The sequence below is a fragment of the Thalassophryne amazonica genome, chromosome 13 (assembly GCF_902500255.1).
Source record: "Thalassophryne amazonica chromosome 13, fThaAma1.1, whole genome shotgun sequence".
Taxonomy (NCBI): Eukaryota; Metazoa; Chordata; class Actinopteri; order Batrachoidiformes; family Batrachoididae; genus Thalassophryne; species Thalassophryne amazonica.
Genome location: NC_047115.1, coordinates 42,221,553 through 42,248,199, shown reverse-complemented (window position 1 = coordinate 42,248,199; position 26,647 = coordinate 42,221,553). Strand labels below are relative to the sequence as shown.

Genomic DNA, 26,647 nt, shown 5'->3' with positions numbered 1-26,647 from the left:
ACAAGACCAAGCATTCATGATATGCACACTCTTAAGGCTATGAAATTGGGTTATTAGTAAAAAAAAAAGTAGAAAAGGGGGTGTTCACAATAATAGTAGCATCTGCTGTTGACGCTACAAACTCAAAACTATTATGTTCAAACTGCTTTTTTAGCAATCCTGTGAATCACTAAACTAGTATTTAGTTGTATAACCACAGTTTTTCATGATTTCTTCACATCTGCGAGGCATGGAGTCAACCAACTTGTGGCACCTTTCAGCTGTTATTCAACTCCAAGATTCTTTAACAACATTCCACAATTCATTCACATTTTTTGGGTTTGCTTCAGAAACAGCTTTTTTGATGTCACCCCACAAGTTCTCAGTTGGATTTAGGTCTGGGGATTGGGCAGGCCACTCCAAAACATTAATTTTGTTGGTTTGGAACCAAGATTTTGTTCGTTTACTAGTGTGCTTGGGGTCATTGTCTTGTTGAAACACCCATTTCAAGGGCATGTCCTCTTCAGCATAAGGCAACATGACCTCTTCAAGTGTTTTGACATATCCAAACTGATCCATGATACCTGGTATGCGATATATAGGCCCAACACCATAGTAGGAGAAACATGCCCATATCATGTTGCTTGCACCACCATGCTTCACTGTCTTCACTGTGAACTGTGGCTTGAATTCAGCGTTTAGGGGTCGTTTCACAAACTGTCTGTGGCCCTTGGACCCAAAAAGAACAATTTTACTCTAATCAGTCCACAAAATATTCCTCCATTTCTCTTTAGGCCAGTTGATGTGTTCTTTGGCAAATTGTAACCTCTTCTGCACGTCTTTTATTTAACAATGGGACTTTGCGGGGGATTCTTGCAAATAAATTAGCTTCACACAGGCGTCTTCTAACTGTCACAGCACTTACAGATAACTCCAGACTGTCTTTGATCATCCTGGAGCTGATCAATGGGTGAGCCTTTGCCATTCTGGTTATTCTTCTATCCATTTTGATGGTTGTTTTCTGTTTTCTTCCACGTGGCTGTTTTTTTTTTTTTTCTTTTCATTTTAAAGCATTGGAGATCATTGTAGATGAACAGCCCTAAGTTTTCTCCTCTCCAATCAACTTTTTAATCAAACTACGCTGTTCTTCTGAACAATGTCTTGAACGTCCCATTTTCCTCAGGCTTTCAAAGAGAAAAGCATGTTCAACAGGTGCTGGCTTCATCCTTAAATAGGGGACACCTGATTCACACCTGTTTGTTCCACAAAATTGACAAACTCACTGACTGAATGCCACACTACTATTATTCTGAACACTACTGTACCATTTAGTAGTCACAAAAACAAAGACAATTGAAATGAACCATTTTATTGTTTTAGAAGCATTTATCTAGACTGAGAGAGGAGGAAGGGGGTGGCCCAAAATATCTTCAATACAAATGGACGAGCTCTAACAAAAAAAAAGTTTGTGAACTACTGCTCTAGACACGTTTCTTGAGTCTTCACAGTCATTCCTCTCTTTCATTCTAGTGCTTATTGCTTTCATCATGCCTGTCTCACCGTTTCAGGATGCTCTCGATGGCCATGTAGCCATTGTTGCTGTCAAACTCATGGAAGAGGGCAGGACTGATTGGATATGTGTCTCTAATGAAGCTAAATACCACCACCGCGACCTCAGCCAGCAGCGGGCCTGAGACATCAGCACGGATGTGCAGAAGGTTCTGGATGCAGATGCGCACACAGTTCTTACCTAAAGAAGAAGAAGAAGAAGGGAATTAAATTTTAGTGACATGCAAATCTGTACAAGCTGCTCTTCACACGACTTTGCAGGGTTTTAGCATGTTAGACCTTTATTATTCTGCAGGACAAAGACAAATGTCCTCCACATGACACAAGGCCTCTTTTTGTTCTATATCATCATAGGTATTTTAGCATCAAAAATTCAAGATGTTAAACAGATTAATTTGATGTTTTTATATTTAAAATTTATATAAAATCAGGGTAGGTATTTTGCAAAAAGAAGCCTTGTGTCACATGAGAAACATCTGTCAGCTTGCATCACAGGTGTTTTTACATGAAAAGGTCTAAAGATATTGATGCTTAATAGATTAATTCATTTTTGTGCAAATAAAAATGGAAAATCAAGCCAAAGGCGTTTCACGAAAAGGGTTCTTTCTTATGTCTGATGGCTTAGTTTGGATTTATCAAAGAGGCCTTAAAGCAAAGAAGAGAAATGGATTTTATTGTTTAAATTATTGTAAATATTTAATAAAAAATAACTAAACATATTTACACCATTTAAATTGTGACCTTGTAAGCATACATCAGAATTGGTCTGACAAATTCATCACTTGTTGCAAGCTGAAAGTCTTTTTTGTTTGTTTCTTTCTTTAATGGGACAATGTATCATGTCCAATATTAAATCAACTTTACAGCACCGTCACAAACTACTGAGCATCTATAATAATAATAACAAATTACTTCACCCCACCTCCTCATATAAAACCTGCATCATTTATGCAATCAGGGATTTATCAGTCATGCTGCACACATCAGCTTTTCATGGAGGCAGAAGAGGAAATATTTTGCAGCTTTTGTGCCCAAACCACGATTCACATTCATTAATAAGATGAGAAATCAGACTGGTTTTTAACTCAAATGTTGCTGAATTAATTGCAGACTGTATTATACAAGTAAAATTAATAATAATAATAATAATAATATGCGGAGTTCCCCAATTTGTCACAGTCATTCTCTGTATTTTGTCATTTAACAGATATAGTCTGTTGCTTATAGGAAGGATATACTTAGTCTTCAACTTCATACCAAGGCTACTAGACTGGTTTTACACGGTTAATACCGTTCCAGTATGATTCAGATGCACAATAGATGACAGTGGCATTTTGTTGAAACTAAACTTCTCTTGAGTCTCACATTGTTTTTAAAGAATGCTGTGTTATCAGGCTGCCCTCAGTTACTTATTGCTAATCTTGCGGATTCAGTTTTTATGGATATAATTATTCTCTTTTTTTTTCTTGCAGGAGAATTTTTTTTATATTATACATATTTTTAAAGTCCATCTGAAAAAAATTGTGCTTTTTGCTTAACCATATGAACGATTAGATTATGTTTTGATTATTTTACTGATATTTTATTCAGAGATATTTTAAAACATTAGAAAAAAATGTTTGTTCACTATTCATTTTTATCATTGAAGATCATAAGTCTGGGTGTGGGACAAGCACAGAACGGCAATATTTGCATATAATGATGCTGAAAAAAGGTGAAAACGTCATCATAGACGACTAGGACAAATTTCTTAAAACACTTTCATTGTAAAGATAACTATAAAAGTGTGAAATTTCCCCTTTTTTCTTTTTTTCATAAAATATGATCAAGGGACATAAAAGTGCCCATAGTCTAAGAATCACCCTTATACGTGCAAGATTTTCTTTTCGTTAAGGACCTCAGAAAGACTAGCAACTGCTCTGTCAGAAGCTAATGGGAATCCTAATAAATAAAGAAATACATATGGTATGTAATTGTATAGCTGGCTTCATTCACTCACACACCCACAGCAGGTGACTCACTGTCAGTCTCAGACTTATGGTAGTTTTATTGCTGTGCAACTGCGCACCAGACTGCAAGAGGCCAGAGACCTGGTGGCCATCTTCTATGTGCTCATTTTAGGGATTCATGGTTGAAACATAATAGCAAGGTGATGGCACACGGTTGCACTAATTTGGCTTACGCTGCTGTGTCCAAGCATTATTTTTCCTGGTGTGACTGAGCTCTTAAGTAAACATTTCATTTTTACCCGAGGCTAAAATATGTCCATCGGGTATTGTGAAGACTTTGCCTTCATCTCTCCGTCTGTGCTCAGCATAACTCCCTTCCTATTATTGCCAGGGTCTTTAAATTCACAGGGAGCATTCTTGGGACATAGACCTTGGACAAGTTCAAAGATGGCTAACCTTGACTCATTCTAAGGTGTCAAAAGGACACATTCTTTCATTGATTACATGCTCACAGGGCCGAGGGTACTTTAGCATTGTGTTCTGTATGTTAGATTTGCACCATTGAAGTTTAGCCAAACTTCATACAGTTTGGTTTATACCCAAAGGTTTGCTGTGACTCACCGATTAAAGCGGGAACAGTGTTGCTCATCTGTGAAGCGGAGACCGCTTTGAGGATGCGAGAGGCCTGGTGCCTCCAGGAGGAGCTGGTCTGGTCCCACAGGGATGTCAGGCCAATGATGAGGCACTGCAGTTCCTGAGTGTCTACAAGAATCTCCACATTGACCCGATGCCTGCACAGCTGCAGGACGACCTACAACATAAACACATTTACAGTGTGAAGAGACAAATCCAGTGAGGATGTTTGGAAACCTCATGAGATGAAAGGAAAGTGATGATTTCGCTGTGAGTGAAGAAGGTTACTTCCAGAACCAATATCACTATCCTGATGTTTCTCAGCAGAAATTCTCAAAAAGTTAACAGAATTCAGTAAGCTTTTGGTCAGTTAAAAGATTGTGATTTGATCTTGAGATGGATGCAGGATCATTTTCTGACAAATTTAATCAGAATCAGTGATGACTTTTTGAGATATCTTGCAGTAATCAGGGGACTGATCGTGGAGGTATCACGTGCCCACTCTGAGTAACAGTGAGGTATTTACCTGTGTTAGCAGCTCCTGAAAACTCTCTTCTGTTGCTGGGTTCTCTTTCTTAGCTGGAAGACACACCAGCAGGTACAGACACTTCACTAGAGCAGCAGGGAGTGCTGGGTTCATGCAGGACAGTAGTTCCTGCAAAAGACAAACACAAAATCTAATTTGTCAAATGTATCGCTTTTATATTGTGCCTCACATAAGTGAGATCATTCTTTAGTGAGAGTCTTTTCTTGGTAAAGAAATGTTACTTTAACTCAGCTGCAGTAGAAAATCTTTAAATGTTAACTATAAAACCATTTCATATCACTCACCGAGTCATCAGCTGTCAGGAGCAATAGACATTTTAACAGCAGCCATCCTGGATTGTCTGTCGCCTCCCGGTTGGTTTGCTCATGCTGCCTCTGGAAGAACTGCACCACCTCATCACGAGCCTCCTCTGAAACACAAATTATAACAGCTATTTATTTAGAAGTCATGGCTGATGTAATATGTTGTAATGTCCCAATATTATATGTACCTTTTTTTTTTTTTAACAGTAATCAATGCTAGATTGGTTGCAAAATTATCTGGTTGCACTTTGAAATGCATAGTATAATAAATGCACCTGATGGTTCTGAAATACAGCGGAAACCAGTGGCAGCTGGTGAAAAACAGTCTTGGTGGGGCTGCTGTGCCAATAGATTCCCTTGCCTTGTCCAGTACAGGCATTCAAGTGAACAGTCGGAAAATTACTACAATTCCACAATAATCATTTCATGTCCTTCTCAAAATCAGCAGTTTTACAGATAAAGTTAACCATTTACAGCTATATTAAGCCCCATTTGTACTTTGGAAAGGAACAGTATCAAATACAACACTCAAGTTGTTGAGCAAAGAACATTTCACCATTTGACACCAATTACACACACAGTACACCAAACTGTACTGCACTGCCATTATCTTCAGACAAACAGATCCTGGGGTTCACAATGACACCGACCTTAACAAAATAGAAAATATCACCAAATTTACACTCTTTCAAAATATGGAAAAATTCTTCAATTGACAAAAGAACATTATGTACATACTACAATGTTCACACCACCTTCAGAGAGAGAGAGAGCATGTGAGAGTGTGTGTGTGTGTGTGTGTGTGGTGTGTGTGTGTGTGTGTGTGTGTGTGTGTGTGTGTGTGTGTGTGTGTGTGTGTGTGTGAGAGCGGGAGAAAAATAAGGTAATATTTTGCATGAACATTACGGACTGGAATGGAGGCAAACTAAAGAAGCTTGAAAAACTTAAATAACTTGACTAACTAATAACACCAAAACCTTTAAATTAAATTGGTTAAAATTAATTAACAGTGTAGAGGACAAAGCAAATTAAGTATACAAAAGTATTTAAAGTATTAGTATTTATAAGTATTTAAATGCATTGCTAAACTTGGGTTTGTCTTACTATAAATGTCTTGTGTGTACTCAGTGGCTGAGTTAGAATTTCTTTAAAAAACATGCAAATTGCTATTTTAGGGTTTTGTTTTGTTTTTAAACTGAGCAAATAATTTGTTTTAGAGTGTGGAATACTCCAAAGAATATTTCAGTTCTGTGAACCGATCCTCATAACGTGTAAAGTGAAATCAAAATGCCAGCATGGCTGCAGCTTTTAACACTGTTACAAACAGCCCCGGCCTCCCCTATTACCATTGTAACTGGTCTGCTGTCCCAATAAAGATCACAGCTTTGACCCCCTAAAACAAACAAAAAAAAAACATCACTCATTCGTTTTATCTTAAATTTTCATCCTCGTTTCCACACCAGGAGCAACATTGGGTAATAAATCCGAGCAGCTCGTCAGCTCACCTGAGCTGAAGTGGATCCAGAGGAGTCAGAGGTGGATGCGCTCCTTTCCACCCCGCAGTAAAGAGCGCAGATCAGCAGCCTCCGTGACGTGTGCGCGCTGACAGTGTGAATGAAGCCTGACACGGTTTATAACGAATCAGACAAACGTCTCTCCTCCAACCGGGATGTGCAATTGTCATTAAACCACAAGAAAGATCTGATGTGCGCACCTCCATGCGCCTCCAAAAGGATCCCCGCCAAACTTTGGTGTCATTGATTTGATTAGTTTTGTCCCGTTTTAAACCTCCGAAGAGTTCTTCAACTTACTCCAGCAAAACACAGGAGACAAAATAAAAATAAATAAATATAACCCAAACGTCGTCCTCACCATCTTCTCTTCCTGACTGACTGCAGCAGCTGCAGCGTCACGTACATTACTGACTGTAATCTAACGTTCCCGCATTTTTGTAGCAAGGGCTAAAATTCCGGCGCCCCAAAGCCATTAATTTTGGCAATGTTGATTTGCCAAATATTTATTAATTTTCTCTAGCAACTACATGCAATTGGTTATTTCGCTGCACTTCAAGGGCGCTTTGAATGAGCGCCCAAGACGAGGAATGATACGTTCTCTGCTTCTGTCGGTGGAAATGCACTGTTGAATGAGAGTCAGTTGGAGGAAGTGTTGTTTTAATCATTCATATTACATGTAGGCACATACTATAAAGTAAAACTGACACTGATAATACTTTTTAAATATATTTATATTATGGCTTTTCCCCTCCACGTCTAGGAGGGCAGCGCCCGAGCGCCCCCTATGGGCCAGCCGCCACTGGCGGAAACAGTAAAGGAATATCTATCATTGTCTGTACAGCACCAGGTTTGGATTGCATTCCAAATACTGGACAGTATAAAAAAATATTTAAAAAAATCCATATTATTATTATTTGTAGTAGTAGGAGTATAGAGAACTTTGCAGTACAAAATTATACACTTCAAAGTGTTTTTTTAAACAACAGTTACACAAATAAGTTAAAGGCAATACAGTTGAATGAGCATGATCAGTGTATGAAATCAACTATAAATTCCATTATAAACACACAATAAATTTTTTGTTTGTTTTCAGCCTGCCCTGGTTGCCATAGATCTCAGAGATATTCGTGTGACGATTTGGCAGAAATTTTATGCTGGATACACCTTGACAACTCCAATGATACATGTAGAAGCACATGTACAGCTTGTGGTCTCCCAACCAAGGACTAAGCAGGACCTACTGTACTTAACTTCTACAGTCTGATAAGATCAGGTGTGCACAGAGCAGAATGGCTACATAACACACAATAAAACTTAAATGTCTAATTTAAATGTAGCACACTCAGATAAAAGTAGACAACCCAAACGTTTGATGAGACCAAATCATCCCTAATGTAGAACTTGTATAACTGGCAGAATTACATATAACACAATGATATACACAGTGTGGTTTGAAAGTTAGGGAACCCCCTGAGCTTGTACATGTTTGAAATTTTGTAGGACATCAAAAATTCAGGCTTTTTACATTAAAATGTCTAAAATTATGCCCTTTAAACTCACAGTGAAAAGTAATCTCTACATCATGAATTAAAAGAAATAAAACTCTAAAAGATCTAAATGATGGTGTGAATAAATAAGTGTACCCATTAATATAACACATAAACCATCAATTTTACATCCAGTCTTCTTTAGACAAGTCAGGGGATGGATGCATAGCCATTTCCAAAACACTGATCAAGGCTTGAGCTTTATTTACATCAGTTATGAAGAAAAGCAAACTGTATCGTACTCTATGGTAAATCTGCATGGAGTTGACAGTTCTCAAAGCCTGAGGGTCTGTGCAAGAAGGATACGAGAGAGGAAAGTCACCAAGACGGCCCTGTCTTGGTGACTTGGTTAGTGGTTAGTAAGGTTAGACCTTACTTGTGTGAAGAGCCCTGTATCAACTCTGTTGTGATTTGGCGCTATAGAAATGAAAATAAATTGAAAAATTGAATTGAAAACTGATGAAGTTATAGGCTTCTCTGGCTGTGATTGAGGAAATTGTGCATAGTTCAAGTTTTGAATTTTGCATCACCAGCTTTATGATGAGGTGGCATAGAGAGTTGGTTTTTTTTTTAACAAAAATTTAAAGTCCAGCTACACTTTGGCATAAGGCACATCAGAGAGCAAACCTAGATTTCATCTGTTTTATTGAGTAAGGTGGGGTTATATTTGAGAACTAATGAAGCAGATGTTTTCATACAGGAAACCCACATAAATGAAGGTGAGGTGGCTAAATTTGAAATGAGCTGGGTGGGGCGAGCCTTTCAGTGCTCATTTTCAAGCTCGCACAATGATGTACTGATTTTGGGTGGTGAGAGACTTGTCAATCCTTGTGAGCAGAAATATACATTTTTCTCTCGCTGCCACAAATTGCATTCCAGAACTGATTTCTTTTCAAGGATGAATAGTGGAAACAAAATGTACCTGAGCTCAATTTTGAGTGTCATGGCAAAGGCTGTAAATACTTACTTTCTTAGTTTTTATTATTATTTGTAATAAATTTGCAAAACAACAACAAAACCCTAACATTTTTTACATTGTCATTATTAGGTATTGTGTGTAGAATTTTGAGGAAAAATGAATTTCATACATTTTGGAATAAGGCTGTAGCATAAAAAAGTGGGAAAAAAATGAAGCACTCAGAATACTTTCTGGATGCACTGCATATAAGAGGGTAATTGATTGCATATTCTACTCAAAGAAAAGAGAATGTATAAACAGAGTCAAAGAATTGGAAGGGGAAATTAAATTAAAGCAAAATAAAGGAGCTGAACATTATTCAGTCTCATATTTGAGGAACTATGTAAGTTTAAGTTGAATGAAATCTATAATAAAAATATTGAATATGCACTATTCAGAGTAAAAAACAATTTCTATGGGGGGACTGGGAAGATTTTAGAAAGAAAGAAAGCACAAAAACTAATTTTGGCAATCAAACAAGGTAAGAAATTAATAACCTCAGCAAAAGACATAAATAAGACATTCGAATGGTATTGTGAGAATCTACATACACCAACAGTACCTGGCAATGAAAGCCAAAAAGAGCAAGAATTATTCTTCACTAATATTGATGTGCAAAAATCTAAGCCCAGGCAGGAAAGTTAGAGACACCCATAACTGAGGGCAAAATTAGGAAGACTGTTTCACTAATGACTACTGGGAAATCACCAGGCTATGATGTGCTTCCTGTGGAATATTATCAAGAGTGCAGAGACATACTGGTGTTGCAGAAGGTATGTCAAGGGGCCTTTCAAAAAGGTCATGTACCACCAACATTCGATGAAGCTTTAATATCTTTAATTCCGAGGAACTATAGCGATATAACAGATCCATATCATTTGAGAACATCCATCAGCCTGCTTAATCTAGATTGTAAAATATTAACAAACGAGTTGGCTGTGCATCTACAAGACCTACCCAGTATTATTCATGTTAATCAAGTGGGTTTTATGAAGAATTGATCCTCTTCAGATAATATGAGAAAACAGCCAAGTCCAAAAATGAGCCAAAAGCCATTTCCTTGTATGCTGAAAATGCTTCTGTTAAGGTAGAATGGGGTTTCTCTTTACAAATTTGTCATGTTTTGGGATTGAAAGTTTTTATACAAGGAACCAAAGACAGCTGTTATAACAAATGGTACTATATCCTCCTGACTACCAGGAAGGTAGTCAGGAGGATATACCTGGTAGTCAGGAGGATATCACCTTTTCTTGGCCTTTCCCACCTGGTTATTCTTTGAGCCCCTTTTTTAAATAATTTTTTGTAGAAAGTAAAAACTCTGGCTGTTAGTATTACGAAGAACAGCAAAATCAAGGGAATAGAGAATGGTGAAGGAGAACATAAATTGATGCTTTAGGCAGATGACATTGCCACACTTGATGGACACTGTTCATTCCTATTCTAAGCTCTCGGGCTACACAATTAATTGGAATAAGTCTGAAGCTATGCCATTGTCTTTCACATGCTCTTCTTACATGGTGGAAAAAATTCAATTCAAGTGGGTCCCTAAAGGCATGAAATACCTTGGAGTCAAACAGTCAAGATATGGAAGAACTGGCCAGGTTAAATTTTAACCCAGTGCTACAAAAAATTTAAACAAATTTGGAGAAGAGGGAAAATATTAAACTAACATTGTGGGGAAAAGCAAAGATAAATACAATGCAATGCTAAAATACCCTTGGCTGTATGAGCATAAAAACAGAATGTGACCTTTTGACCTCTTAAAATAGGTCAAGGTTAGCCATCTTTGAACTTGTCCAAGGTTTGTACCTCAAGAATGTTCCGTTTCAATTTGAAGACCCTAGCAGTAATAGGACTGGACTTATGCAGAGCACAGACAGACAGACGGACGGATACAAGGCCTTCGCAATACCCAAAGGTGCAATAACAGATCGATTCTGTCCATACAAGACAGGTATGGGCCAAAGTGCACCAAACACATAGGATTTCACACTTGGTACAAAAGTATGCTTCTCTGTAGCATAATCCTGCAGTTCATATTGGCAAAACATATGTACTGGAAGTAGTGGCATTCAAAAGGTATATGTACTATAGGACACCTGTATAAAGATGGACAATTTATGTCATATGAGGAACTGACTCAGAGCAGCACAGTGGATTAGTGGTTAGCACTGTTGCTTCACAGCGAGAAGGTCATGGGATCAATTCCCACCTGTGGCCTGTTCGGAGTTTGCATTTTCTCTACGTGTTTACGTGGGTTCCCTCTGGGTACTCCAGTTTTCTCCCACATCCAAAGACATGCACGTTAGGTGAATTGAATACTCTAAATTGTCCGTAAGCATGTATGTGGGTGAGAATGTGTTGGTTTGTCTATATGACCCTGCGACAGACTAGCATCCTGTCCAGGGTATGCTCATGTATTTTGGGTCAAGGATGAACGCTGCCAAAACGGAAAGTTGATAGGACAAATATTTTTGGAGAAAATATCAATTTTAGCTGGCCAGTAAACAATGGGCATTGTGCTGCAATGCACCATGGGAGTTTGGGGTTTTAAATGATATTGTGGTTCATATTAGTTTAACAGTGTTGTTAGTGTTATGATTTATTGCGTTTTGTAGTTCAATTGGTTTAGTCAGTTTAATTAAGTCTCATGTTGTTGTTACCATGAGTGAGTTAAGTCTCCTGTTGCCGTTACCGTGAGTTAGTTTCATGTTGCCGGTACATGACTGAAAAGTGTATTGCCTTTGATATCTTCCGCCACTGTCTCTGTGCACAGCTAAAAAAAGTAGAAGCACCTGCTTGCGACAGAATACACACGGCACAAATGCAGAGCACTACATACTTTGTATTGTTCATTGATTGCACCATACCTGACTTACTGTGCTGAAGTTTGAGGCAACAATTATAAAACTACAGTGCAACCATTACTCATTGTTCAAAAAAGGAGCATTAAGAACAATTCATAATGCAGGTTATCGTGACCACACTAACCCATTGTTCATTAAATCTAAAATATTAAAACTTCACAAAATGATTTTGTTCAAGACTATTCAATTAATGTACAAAGTGAAAAATAACCAAGTGCCCTTTAGAATTCAAGAATTTTTTACTGAGAGACTGGGAAAATATAATTTATGGGGCTGGTATCATTTTAAAATTGCTGGCACTTGAACGACCAGGAAAGGTTTCTGTGTCTCCATGTGTGGCTCTAGAATATGGAATAACCTGACAGAGGAACTCAAATGATGTCCAAAGATCAATCAGTTTAAAAATCAATATAAAGACATGATGTTTTCAAGATATGTATCTGCTGAAGAAGGATGAGTTTTGTGTGTTGTCAATTGTAAATGTAAATTTATTTGGTAGCATTCGGATTGTGTCTGTTAAGTTGAAGAGTTTGAAGTAGTTGAAAATGGGAGTAGGAATAGATAGGTTTTTTTTTTTGTTTTTTTTTACTTCCCCACTCCTTTTGGACTAGATAATTTTATTTTGGTTACAGGGGGGTAGGTGTTAATAAGCTCTGCTTCTGCCTATACCTTTCAGGCACACAGATGCATTGTTAATCCATTTTCTTTCTTTGTTGTAGGTTTTTTGTTGTTGTTTTGGACTGTGTGTGTGCTGAATAAACTCATTCATTCATTCATACGGAAAAGACAAAAAAAACTCTTGATGTGTACGTGAAGGGCTGCATGCAACTTTGATCACAGGGAAACTGTGGAGAGCTGACATTTGTCAATTGGTATGCTTATGTATTTTGGGTTAAGGATGAACAGCGCCAAAACAGAACATTGATAGGACTAATATTTTTGGAGAAGCTACAGCTATTAGATAACAACACTGAATAATGGGCGTTGCTAACTATATTCTGGACTCACATGTCATTCCAGCAGGGGGGGTGGGGGGGTGGGGGGTGTAATCATCTTTATATTAAAAGTGTGAGTGCATGTGTAGGTGATTTTAATTAGTAAGTTCAAGTACATAATATAATTGTAAATACATTAAAAGTACATGATGACACAAGAAAGTGAAAACACTTATTTCCACTGTGGTCCATTTAAAAATCAAATGGCGAATAGAAGTAATAATAATATGTATATGATAACAAGAACCTAAACAATTTATAAATACATTAGGACAGTTAACATTAAAATATAACACAATGCTAAAATACTCTCGGCTGTATAAGTATTGTCTTCTTTATAATTTGCAGTTGTTTAATTGGTATGCTAGTGCAATAGCATATTATATATATATATATATATATATATATATATATATATATATATATATATATATACACACATACATACACACACACATACACATTTATTGCCATTTACTTTAATTATTAAGATCCTATTGTCTTACGTACAATTTGTACATGTTCAATAAAGCCCCTCGATCAATCAATCAGTCAACCACAAACAATATTTACATTTTAATGGCATCTGTAGGAGGATGTGTGTGTGCTCATACATGAGCTTTCGACAAGAGCAGGAGTTAGCGGAAGTTAGCGTGCACGCTAATGTCCACAAAATGTCTTGTAAATCACTCCAGAGGAGTTATCAGGTTCCAAAAACAGCGTTTTCAGTCTTAGAAGCATTTATTTCTTGCCGGCCTTTACACAATATAAGTGGTTATCTTACCACACAATCAAAACAGAGTTTGCAGCTAACTAGACCAGCCATCGACATCACGGTGCCACTCTATTTTGACTGGCTGTCACCCCCAGCCCTCAAAAAAAAAAAAAAAAAAAAAGAACAGAATGAGACGTTTTATCATCATAAAATACATCTTAGAATAGGTCAAGGTTAGCCATCTTTGAACTTCTCCAAGGTCTGTGTGCCAAGAATGTTCCCTGTGAATTTGAAGACTCTGGCAATAATAGGAATGGAGTTATGCTGAGCACAGTCAGAGGGACACAAAGTCTTCACAAATACCTAATGGGCATATTTGATGGCCTGTGGTAAAAATTACATAATTAACAGGAAATAAAAGGGTCGAGTTCCTCTTCTAAAAACTGTTGAGGTCTAACATTCTAAAAACATTCTGGGCTCACACACCATTTCAACTCATTATACAAGCTTTGCTTAATTTATTACCACCCTTGAAAAAATGTGAGCTATCTATTTAATAAACACTGCCCAATCTAGAGCTCATGGATCCCCATGGGCAACACGCGAGTCACATAATTTGGGAAATAATTTTTTTCCCACTCCAAATGTGGCACATATATGAGATTGGGTTCTGTAATTTCCCAGGAAGGTAAAATTTCCCAGAGGTCAGTCACTGGGACCAAGGTCCTAATTGTCCTGACTACTCCTCACAAGCTTTTGTTGTTGTTTGTTTCTTTGTTTGTTTTTTTCAGCCAAAATTGCTATGCCAGTAAGGCTGGATCCTAAAACTGCCCTTAAAGCTATACGGCCATTCAAATTAAACACAACTGACAAAATGTAGTTTCTACCAAAATCCAAGCGTTATAATGTAGGTTTATTTTTGTAATGTGTTGCAAAATTACAGCTCATTTTAATGAAGAGAACATATTGATCTGGGGGGGATTCCATAGAAAAATGTTTTCTTTCCCTTCTTTGCAATAGTGCAGATGACATACAGGAGGTAGCATGTGTGTGCATGTGTGAGGTTTTGAGATACTTGTTACCTGACCCACTTACTTGATGCACATTCCCAGGGCATGCAGACTAACATCCATAAGATCTCTTGTAAATCATTTCCAGGGCTGGATCCAGAGTGAAAATCTGACAGATGCATTTTTGCCCAATGATAAAATAAAAATCGTACATGTCTTGTTATTCAATAATCTTCATTCTTTTATTCGGCTTTTTCTTATCGTGCACCCGTTCTGTGGAATGGTCTTCCTGCGACCGTGAGACAGTCGGAGTCCGTGGACATTTTTAAGTCAAGACTAAAGCCTATTTTTATTCTCTTTCTTATGAATAGTTTTTATTTTTTTTTGTTTTGTTTTATTCTTTTACTTCTGTTTTTAATTACGTATTTGAATTTTTCTCATTTTTATTTATTTAATTTTTTTATGTTGAACTGTTCTATGTGAGGCACCTTGAGACGGATTTCGTTGTGATTTGGTGCTTTATAAGCCCATTAAATTGAAATTGAACAACATTTTATTGAGTCTTAAAGTAAATAAATATGAAATTGGTCACTGGACATAATAAACTCTACATGGTGGATCCTTGATTTCTGAACATAAATAGGAATAAACAAATCTGTAGTTTCTGTCAAAAGCATTTCCTTTCAGGCATTATTGGCATGAATGTGTTTCCATATCTGAGCTGAGCTCTTGCAGCTGCTGTGCTGCACGTCAGGAATTTGTAAAGAAATACAGCACGTCTCATGTTGGGAGGAAAAAAACGTTTTAGTCTATTGTAGTTTCTTGTCTGTATTACAACGTTTGTAAGAGGTGTCATTTTATTTAAAGCGGCAATTCATTTTGAAGTTATTAATACTGACCGGACTCTGTCTCAGCAGAGAGCCGCGCAGCGTTTGGAGCTGTGCCAATGGAACGGAGGATGATTCTCGTTTCTTGACAGCAACAAGATAAGAGTCCCAGTTAGTGACTTTAATCCACACAAAAGTGACTCACGGTATTTTAATGGCTTTGAGAGGGGGTAAGAAGCGGACTTGTCGTTTCTGAAGAGCAGCAAATCAAAGAACCAAGGAGTTAGTGGATCGAAGCATTGCTTCAATGGTTCACGTTTCAAAGTGGAGTCGCGCTGCAGAAACGGTTGATTACAGAGCCGCTGCAGACCAAACCCTGAATATCCGACTTTATTTGTACATCTGTATGACTCTGAAACTTGGAAAAATCTATCGATCTAACTCCAAATAAAAACACTGACATGAAATCATGTGCTACATATTGACATAATCTATATGAATCCATTTTCCTATTAAGTGTACTAATATTTGGGGTTTTCTCATATTTCCCCATCGGCCACAGAGATAATATTTGCATTGTGTTGCTATTTTTTGCAAGTGTTCATGGTCCATTTAATACATGTTAATCTTGAATCGAGGAAGTCAAGTAGTGAATGAGCAGTGCACAGTTGCTACATGTACTATGTAAATTTCACAACAACAACAAAACCCCCCAAAAAAACAATCCCATAGTAGAACTGAACCAAAAAAACAGAAGTATCTACTTCTCTAAATGCAAAAATGCACCTCCTTCCCATTTCTAACAAACACCTTTGCACAAAAACAAGGAGTTAAGAAAGAAGAGAAAATGCGAGGCAGGGTGTTGTCAAACTTTCCTAAATTCACCTCATAACTTGATTGTGTTTTCATTAATTAATACTACCGTATGGATGGTGTGTAAAATATGAGAAATCTGATGGATATTAATCACAATATAAAAGGGAAAAATCAAAAGTGGAGAGGAGACAGAAAATGAAGCTGAGCGATGTGTTACATCATTAGTACCTGCCGGCCTTTCTGACAGTCTGTCGTGCACGTTGGAGACCACAGCGTCAGCTGTGAGCCCAGCGAGCCTTCTGAGGTCCAGTCCTTCTACTGTGCCGCCATGGTCACAGACCTGAAATCAATGAGGAGTCGCTCAAAATACATAATCAAATCAATAAATTAACCCTGTAGACAGTAGTGCACAGAAAAAGTAAGTAAGTCCCTTCGGCTGCTCCCTTGTTTGCACTCGGGGTCGCCACAGCAAATCCAAGGGGATCTGCATGTTGAATTGGCACAGGTTTTACGCCGGATGCCCTTCCTGACGCAACTCCACATTACATGGAGAAATGTGGCAGGGGTGGGATTTGAACCTGGAACATTCTGCACTAAAACCAAGCGCATTAACCACTTGGCCACCACCCGTGCGGACAGTAGTGCACAGAACACAGAGTAAATATACAAACAGTAATCTCAAGATTGTTGTTAGTTCATTTGTAGAAATGTTGTCAGTCAATAACTGAAATCAGTTTTTAACTCAAACACTCCCTTGTTTCAGCCCATTTTTTCAGCTCCAGTGGTGGGCACAGTTCAGCTAACAGCTAATGAGCAGAGCTAACTTTTTCATCAGCCGATTACCTTTTCAGCCATTAGTGGACCAATTAGCCTCCATTTTGTTCCACTAACTTTAAGACAGCTAACATTTTTTTTTAAATAAACTTTAACCTCCCTCAGGCCATCAGACTGTACAACTACTCACTCATGGGGAGGAGGAATAACAGGAAGACAGATGACAGGAAGGAGAGGAACAGTTATGGTCCAGTAGTTCTGGTATTTTTCGTCAAATTGTTTCTTACTTCTGCTTTTGAGAGGGAGATGAGATTTATTGTCATTGTCATTACACGAGTGCAAAAACAACAAAACGTTTATGCTCCAATTACCTCAGACAAAAAACAGCAATTAATCCACAATGATTACTAGTTTAACATAATAATGGCACACATCAGAATTAAAAACAACACATATACATTTGACATTGCTTATGTGCACTAAACTTGAAGCAGTCTGTCATCCAAAGTGAGGCAAAGTGGGTGAAGGCCGCAGCAGGAGGGCCTGCACCGCCCAAAGTGTGCTGTAATTCTTTAAACAAAATTAGGCAGGTGCTTAAATTTTGGCACCCCAAGACAAAAAAAAAAAACAAAAAAACATCAATATTTAGTAAATCCTCCTTTTGCAGAAATAACAGCCTCTAAACACTTCCTATAGCTTCCAATGAGAATCCGGATTGTGGTTGAAGGTTTTTGGGCCATTCTTCTTCACAAAACATCTCAGGTTTGTTGGTTTCTGAGCATGGACAGTCCACTTAAAATCAACCACAGATTTTCAATAATATTCAGGTCTAAGTACTGAGATGGCCATTCCAGAACGTTGTACTTGTTCCTCTGCATGAATGCCTTAGTAGATTTTGAGCAGTGTTTAGGGTCGTTGTCTAGTTGAAAGATCCAGCCCTGGCGCAACTTCAACTTTGTCACTGATTCATGAACATTGTTCTCAAGAATCTGCTGATATTGACTGGAATCCATGTGACCCTCAACTTTAACAAGATTCCTAGTACCAGCACTGGCCACACAGCATGATGGAACAACCTTCCAAATTTTACTGTAGGTAGCAAGTGTTTTTCTTGGAATGCTGTGTTCTTTTTCAGCCATGCATACCGCCCATTGTTATGTCCAAATAACTCAATTTTAGTTTCATCAGTCCACAGCACCTTATTCCAAAATGAAGCTGGCTTGTCCAAATGTGCTTTAGCATATCTCAAGTGACTCTCTTTGTGGCGTGTACGCAGAAAAGGCTTTCTCTGCATTACAGCATCATACAGCCTCTCTTTGTGCAAAGTGCGCTGTATAGTTGAATGATGCAGAGAGACACTATCTGCAGCAAGATCACATTGTAGGTCTTTGGAGCAGGTTTGTGGGTTGACTGTGACTGTTCTCACCATCCTTCGCTTCAGCTTATCTGAGATTTTTCTTGGCCTGCCACTTTGGGCCTTAACTAGTACTGTGCCTGCGGTCTTCCATTTCCTCACTATGTTCCTCACAGTGGAAAATGACAGCTGAAATCTGAGATTGATTTATGTATCCTTCCCCTAAACCATGATGTTGAACAATCTTTGTTTTCAGGTCATTTGAGAGTTGTTAAGAGGCTTCCATGTTGCCACCCATTAGAAGAGATGCAAAGAGGGGAAACATTTTTAAATGGCCACCTTAAATACCCTTTCTCATGATTGGATTCACCTGTGTAAGGAGGTCAAGGGTCAATGAGCTTACCAAACCAATTTTGTGTTCTAATAATTAGTGCTAGATGTATTCAAATCACTAAAATGACAAGGGTGCCCAAATTTATGCACCTGCCCAATTTTGTTTAAATAATTATTGCACACTTTCTGTAAATACTAGAAACTTCATTTCAGTTCTCAAATATCAGTGTGTTCGCCTGCTATATGAAATATTTAACTGAGATTTCTGATCCAGACAACCAATTATTTATAAAGGAAAATCATGAAAATTATCAGGGGTGCCCAGACTGTTGCATACAACTGTATATACTCAACAAAAATATAAATGCAACACTTTTGGTTTTGCTCCCATTTTGTATGAGATGAACTCAATGATCTAAAATTTTTCCACATACACAATATCACCATTTCCCTCAAATATTGTTCACAAACCAGTCTAAATCTGTGATAGTGAGCACCTCTCCTTTGCTGAGATAATCCATCCCACCTCACAGGTGTGCCATATCAAGATGCTGATTAGACACCATGATTAGTGCACAGGTGTGCCTTAGACTGCCCACAATAAAAGGCCACTCTGAAAAGTGCAGTTTTATCACACAGCGCAATGCCACAGATGTCGCAAGATTTGAGGGAGCGTGCACTTGGCATGCTGACAGCAGGAATGTCAACCAGAGCTGTTGCTTGTGTATTGAATGTTCATTTCTCTACCATAAGCCGTCTCCAAAGGCGTTTCAGAGAATTTGGCAGTACATCCAACCAGCCTCACAACCGCAGACCACGTGTAACCACACCAGCCCAGGACCTCCACATCCAGCATGTTCACCTCCAAGATTGTCTGAGACCAGCCACTCGGGCAGCTGCTGAAACAATCGGTTTGCATAACCAAAGAATTTCTGCACAAACTGTCAGAAACCGTCTCAGGGAAGCTCATCTGCATGCTCGTCGTCCTCATCGGGGTCTTGACCTGACTCCAGTTCGTCGTTGTAACCGACTTGAGTGGGCAAATGCTCACATTCGCTGCCGTTTGGCACGTTGGAGAGGTGTTCTCTTCATGGATGAATCCCGGTTCACACTGTTCAGGGCAGATGGCAGACAGCGTGTGTGGCGTCGTGTGGGTGAGTGGTTTTCTGATGTCAATGTTGTGGATCGAGTGGCCCATGGTGGCGGTGGGGTTATGGTATGGGCAGGCGTCTGTTATGGACGAAGAACACAGGTGCATTTTATTGATGGCATTTTGAATGCACAGAGATACCGTGACGAGATCCTGAGGCCCATTGTTGTGCCATACATCCAAGAACATCACCTCATGTTGCAGCAGGATAATGCACGGCCCCATGTTGCAAGGATCTGTACACAATTCTTGATAGCTGAAAATGTCCCAGTTCTTGCATGGCCGGCATACTCACCGGACATGTCACCCATTGAACATGTTTGGGATGCTCTGGACCGGCGTATACGACAGCGTGTACCAGTTCCTGCCAATATCCAGCAACTTCGCACAGCCATTGAAGAGGAGTGGACCAACATTCCACAGGCCACAACTGACAACCTGATCAACTCTATGTGAAGGAGATGTGTTGCACTGCATGGGGCAAATGGTGGTCACACCAGATACTGACTGGTATCCCCCTCCAATAAAACAAAACTGCACCTTTCAGAGTGGCCTTTTATTGTGGGCAGTCTAAGGCACACCTGTGCACTAATCATGGTGTCTAATCAGCATCTTGATATGGCACACCTGTGAGGTGGGATGGATTATCTCAGCAAAGGAGAAGTGCTCACTATCACAGATTTAGACTGGTTTGTGAACAATATTTGAGGGAAATGGTGATATTGTGTATGTGGAAAAAGTTTTGGATCTTTGAGTTCATCTCATACAAAATGGAGCAAAACCAAAAGTGTTGTGTTTATATTTTTGTTGAGTGTATGTAGCCCCAAGTCAAATAAAGTGCATCCATGCAAGATAATTTAATTAAATTTAGTTGAGACTACATATATTTATTTGATGGAAACCCTGCTCATATGTAGTCACAACAAAATTAAATTACATTATCTTGCATGGATGTGTTTTATTTGAGTTGGGGCTACATATATTTATTAGATGGAAATCCTGTACATAATTGAATTGAGTTTATCCAAAGAGCCTATTTTTGAGTGTACCTACCGAAGGCAGATGAAATGTGGGTGTTGCCTTGACCCTTTTCAAGCCAACAGTGAGGCACCTGTGTGCAGTATCATGCTCACAGAAACTCACCACATGGCCAAAATGTTGCAGCTGATGTTCCCCCCACAATGAAAGTGATGCTTCTTATCTGAGTCGCTATAAGTAACAGTTTGTTTGACACAGTCATTCCAGCCTTATTCAAGGATCTTCCTAAGAGACCTAGTACCAAAGAATCCAGTCGTCACCACACAGTAAGACTTACTGACAATACTATGTAATGTGTAAGTAAAAATGAGTTCAGTCTATTCCTTTTTAAGTGTGTATTGTGTAAAATGTAATTGTTAAAATAAGTTTCTGAATAAAAGAGCGAATTTACATTTGTAGATGCTACTTTGCTAAAACATATTACGACCAAAATAATAATATTCATGTATCAAATTTATTAAATGACAGGATTTTGAGCTTTTCTCTGCTTTTATTGCATTCTAAAATAAATATGTCTAAGTTCTGGATTTTTTCAGACAAAAGAAAACAATTTAAAGATTACAATTTTGGCTGTGGGACCATTTTCTGACCTTGCTTCGTTAATAATTGAAATCACTAAACTCGCTGAAAGCATTTCTCACAGAGATAGTGGGTAATTCTTTCTTATCAGAAATCCCAACATAAAAGCAGAATACAGCTTGATTTATACTGTACTTTTCAAGCTATTACATGTTTTCATTTGCTAAATACTTGATGGGGAAAAAGGCAGCAAGGTTTAGTGTTGTGTCACAGCGAGAAGGTTGCAGAATCGATTCCCACCTGTGGCCTTTCTGTGTGGAGTTTGCATGTTCTCCCCATATTTGCGTGGGTTCTTTCTGGCTGGATAGGCTCTAGCCCCTCGTAACCTGATCTTGGGTAAGCAGTTGAGGATGAGTGTGTGTTGCTGGGAAAGTTTCTGTAACGTCTACAACAACTACTGTAGATCATGAGATGTAGTAAAATGTGTTCCTATTACTCCGATGAAGCATACAACTAACTATGTGCTCCTTTCATGGCTGTAAGATGGTTATTGGTTTTCACAGAGTTTGCTGTACTTAAGCAAAGCCCCACGTCACAGGGCTGCCAAATGTGCACATGCACAAGCCAAAGAAAGATTACACCTGTGGCTGCACACACACATACCATTCTCAGAGAGAGAGAGTACAGCTGATCTTGCTGTGACACAAATCAGGGATAGAAAATAAAAGGTGCCTGAAGCTGTGTATTATTAGCATTTTTTGCTTAATGAGAGACTGCACAGAGAACTTGAAATAAATGTCATGGGATCAATCAGCTGAGGGCCAAACATCAAGCATCTGACTGCAATCTCATGTTATTTAATTGATTGAATCAGGAGTCTGAAACCATTATTTTAGGACCAGTATCCCGAGGCATTAGTTTGACCATTTCAAATTAGAAGTGCCACAGTAAATTAAAGTGTGTATAGATGGATTGTTTTAATGTACATTTAGAGAGGTTTACAGTAGAAAAATGAGTAAGTAAAGTTTATATCTATGACACCTTTCACGCAGAGGTCTTGACAACCACCCTTGGCAGACACATTTCCACATCTTGAAAGTAATCATCAGTCTGCTGCATGTCATTTAAGTCCTTCAGACTTTATTTTGAGTAACTGCGTCAAGGGAGCATTAGCATGGCAAAAATCTTTCAGCTGCTGGTGGGGGGTGCGCACCCCCAGACCCCCTGCCTTTTTAAGCGTTTTTCTTTATTTGCCTGTCACATGCCTGGAAAAGCTCCTCACCAAACCTTTTGACTTTTTGTATCAGTCTGCTGCAGCCAAGTGAAACATTAGTGTCCCCATGGCCTTGTACATTCACTGAGGTCCCCAACACTGAGAACGCTGCTCACAGCAACAGGCCACATGGCCAGAATCCTGTAGCTGAATGTCTTGACAAGTTGAACCCATTCACTACATACAGATAACCTTCCACTGGCTGAGCCCAATAAGTCATTGAAATGCCTGGTTTAATCATGATTAATAGTAATAAATAAATTTGCAAAAATCTCAAACAACTTTTTCACATTGTTATTATGGGGTACTGTGTGTAGAATTTTTAGGAACAAAAATTAATCTAATCCATTTTGGAATACGGCTGTAACTTAAAAAGTGTGGAAAAAGTGAAGCACCGTGACTACTTTCCAGATGCACCGTACACTGTTTCCTTGCTCAGCTTATAAAGTGCAGCAATCAGAGTACCCATTCATTATGCAAACAATTGTTAAAAATGCTTTGAACTTAAATACAAAAGCACTAAAAAAAAAAAAAAAGTTCAAACCCAATAAATGCAACAAACATAGAATCAGCCTATGCAGGTGGGTCTTGTGCTATGTTGCAAAACAGTGGTGTCCAAAGACATTCCAGAAAGGGCCAAGAGGGTGCAGGCTTTCTTTGCAACCACTGACTTCAGCAAGTGATTTCACTGATACACCACCGTTGTAAAAGGGTACACACCATGTCTAATAATCCACTGGTACAGCATCCAATAGGAGACCACATTTCCAAGCCAAGACTTAATGTAAAAAGCACAGACTCCTTCAGTTTTTGGTCTAAGGATTATCAGTCCCCAAACAATACATATAAGAGGCCTGTCCATCAATCACATCTGAGCCTGAGGAGTTCCAAAAGTGATCAATGAAATCTTGAATTGACATCTGAACTTTATGTGGACCCAGTGCAAGGAAACCAAAGTCAGTGTCACACAGGAACTTGTCACCTTGAAAGAAGCCTCAGCATATTGAGTTGTTTATGTGTGTCTGAGGTAGAAAAACAAGCAATCTAGACAAGACAACACAAATGCATGGTTGATCCTTTACACTTCAGAATGCGTTACAACATGCTTGAAGCAGGCAATGTTCCATAAATGGAAAATACAAGAACATCCAAGACAATACACATACCTATGCTGAAGACCTGGTCAAATATAACAACCTCTGCATTGCTAGTTGCCAACCAACGCAGTTGGCATTTTCATGCCAGGGACCCCGTTGTTTAATTTACAAGTGTACTTGCACAGATCTGTGTGCCTACTGGGTGTGTTGGTCTTCAAATGAGTTGTGGGCATGTGCAACACTGGTTTATTGCTATCATAAGGAAACACAAAACAATTGTGCCACAGAGCAGGAAAAGTCCAAAGCAGAGTTGTTCCGTACCTATCCGGGGGAGAATTCGGATATGCCTGACAGAACAAACAAAACAAGTTACCAGGACAGAGCCTTGAAGTACACCAGAGGAAAGAATCACAAAAAAAGAACCTGTAGTCAGGTGATAAGTCAAATAATGTCTGTAAAACAGATATTGATTAATTTTGACTGTTTCTGTGTCTCCTGCTTAAAGTGAAGGCCCTCTCTATCCAGAGAGTTGCGCAGTCTGCAAACTTGCTCAAAGTTTCGGCAAAGAGAATGTAGCACTACATCTTCTTTGGTTTCACAGAACAAGCAATCATCCAGATTTTGATTTCTGTGATAAACCTAAATTCTGCTTCTAGCAGGGTACTTTCAACATACTCAGCTACAGAACTGCAGAACTCTGAAGACATAACTGAAACATATTTAAATGTGAAGGTTTGATAAAAACACATTTTGTGCAATGATGTGACCCTTTAAAAAGACGATAGGAAAACAATATGAACTGGGTAATCTTGTCCCAGGAATCCACACCTGAATGTAGTGAGGCAATACTTTGAACAGATGCTCCTGGTCCTCTGATAAAGGAACATGATTGGATTTGTGATCAGGACTTGAGCCCATGGAGAGTCCCAGATGTTGTATTTGTTCTCTGAGCACTTGTAGGTGTTGATGGTCTCTGCAAGTGTTCTCCACCTTCAGGTCCACAGAAGTGGACAACTCCCCTGAAGCGCTCAACTCTCCAGTTTCTTTATTGATCCTCTCCAGCTTAGATGTTTGCTCCTGGAAGGGAGGGCACAAGCCAAAAATTAGAAATCCACAGATGGTTTTCTTTGTATATGCAGCGTATCAGTCATCCACACATTGATGATTTAATCATAGCCTCCTAATTTGTCCCACTTCCTGTCTGAGCCAAGAACAGTGTCTGCATTGAGAAATCACCAGACAGAAGAGTAGACTTTGCTCAAGTTCCACTTTCATGAACTGGATATCAGTCATGATGAGAGAATGTGAGTTTTCTCCTCATAAGCAAATGTCACCAGAAAATGCCATCTTACAAAGAATAAATTCAGCCTGTTAAAGATCTCACATCCTTTCCATACTACATTTTAAAATGGTCACATTCTTTTCTTGCTTTTCTGTGCAATATTTAAACATGACCAGCTGTACTGCTCAGATCACTTTTCATCCTATTAATGAGTTATTTATTTTTAAAATACGAGGTCTATTAGATAAGAAACCAGCACTTTTTTTTTTTTTAACTATATGGATTTGAATGACGTGCGATTACACCAATCATGCTTGAACCCTCGTGCGCATGCGTGAGTTTTTTCACGCGTGTCGGTGACGTCATTTCCCTGTGGGCAGGCCTTGGGTGAGGTGTGGTCCCGCCCTCTCGGCTGAATTCCTTTGTTTCTCACGCTGCTCGAGACAGCGCGCGTTGCTTTATCAAAATTTTTTTCTGGACCAGTGAGGAATATCCGAGTTTAATGGCTGATGAGAGATTATGGGGTGTTTCTGTCGGTGTAAGGACTTCCCACGGAGCGGGACGTCGCGCAGCGCTTCCAGGCACCGTCGTCGGCCTGTTTCGACCTGAAAACATTCTAATTTAAGGCTTAATTCACCCAGGACGTCGTGAGAGAACAGAGAAGATTCAGAAGAGGCCGGCATGAGGACTTTATGCGGACATTCCCCTGTTTAAGGACATTTTTTAATGAAAGACGTGCGCGCAAATTCGCCGAGTCGTTTCCGTGATGACTCAGCGAATCTGTGTGCACCGCGACAGGAAAAACACCTCCGTGTTGAAAACCATTTGTAAAATTCAGGCGGCTTTTGATGGCTTTCAACAAGTGAGTAACTGAGAAATTGTTTAACAGCTTGGGCATGTTCCAACTTGCCCGTTAAAGTTTCCAAAGGAGGTGTTTTTCCTGTTGCGACCCCCCGCGGTCGGGTCCGGCCCGACATGCGACTCTGCCCGCACGTTCTTTCATTACAAAATGTCCGTTAACAATGGAATGTCCGAATAAACTCCTCATGCCGACGACTTCTGAAAGTTCTCTGTTCTCTGACGACTTCCTGGGTCAACAGAGCCTGAAATGTGGAAGTTTTCAACTTGAAACGGTGAGACGCGGCCGCCTCGAAGAGCAGATCGCCGTCAGGCGCCGTGGGCCGTCCTTAAAGCGACACTACCAGACAAATCTCTCATCAGCTGTTAAAATTTTTACCGAAAACCAGCTGAATTTATCGAATGGTGTCCACTCAGTTGTGCCTTATAGTTTTGAAAAAATTTTGATCAAACAAAGCAGCAGTCTGAGCCATTCATAAACAATGAAAAAAATCAACGAGAGGGTGGGCCACTCCTCACTCAAAGACTGCCCACAGGCGAATGACGTAACCGACAGGCGTGAAAAAAAACTCTCACATGAGGGTTCAAGCATGTCTGATATAATCACACGTGATTCAAATCCATATGGTTTTTGAAAAAATAATAAGGTCGGATACTTTTCTAATAGACCTCTTATGCACATATATCTGACAATCAGCCAAACCTGCTCAGGAATTTAAAGTGGTCATCACTTTTCTATTT

The 26,647-nt window shown here is 39.1% G+C and overlaps 1 protein-coding gene and 1 long non-coding RNA gene across 2 annotated transcripts in view; one reads left to right on the top strand and one right to left on the bottom strand.

Moving 5' to 3' along the window:
• LOC117522878 overlaps window positions 1-25,926 on the top strand; it is a 26,125-nt gene extending 199 nt beyond the window's left edge. The window contains exons 2-3 of the long non-coding RNA XR_004564358.1: window positions 17,005-17,085; window positions 25,916-25,926. This is a non-coding gene — a long non-coding RNA (uncharacterized LOC117522878). The remainder of the gene's footprint in view (window positions 1-17,004; window positions 17,086-25,915) is intronic.
• wdfy4 (WDFY family member 4) overlaps window positions 1-26,647 on the bottom strand; it is a 120,514-nt gene that overhangs the window by 90,336 nt on the left and 3,531 nt on the right. The window contains 6 exon segments of the mRNA XM_034184287.1: window positions 1,540-1,729; window positions 4,119-4,308; window positions 4,657-4,785; window positions 4,962-5,086; window positions 16,457-16,568; window positions 24,595-24,843. Of these exon segments, the coding sequence (XP_034040178.1) occupies window positions 1,540-1,729; window positions 4,119-4,308; window positions 4,657-4,785; window positions 4,962-5,086; window positions 16,457-16,568; window positions 24,595-24,843 (995 nt within the window).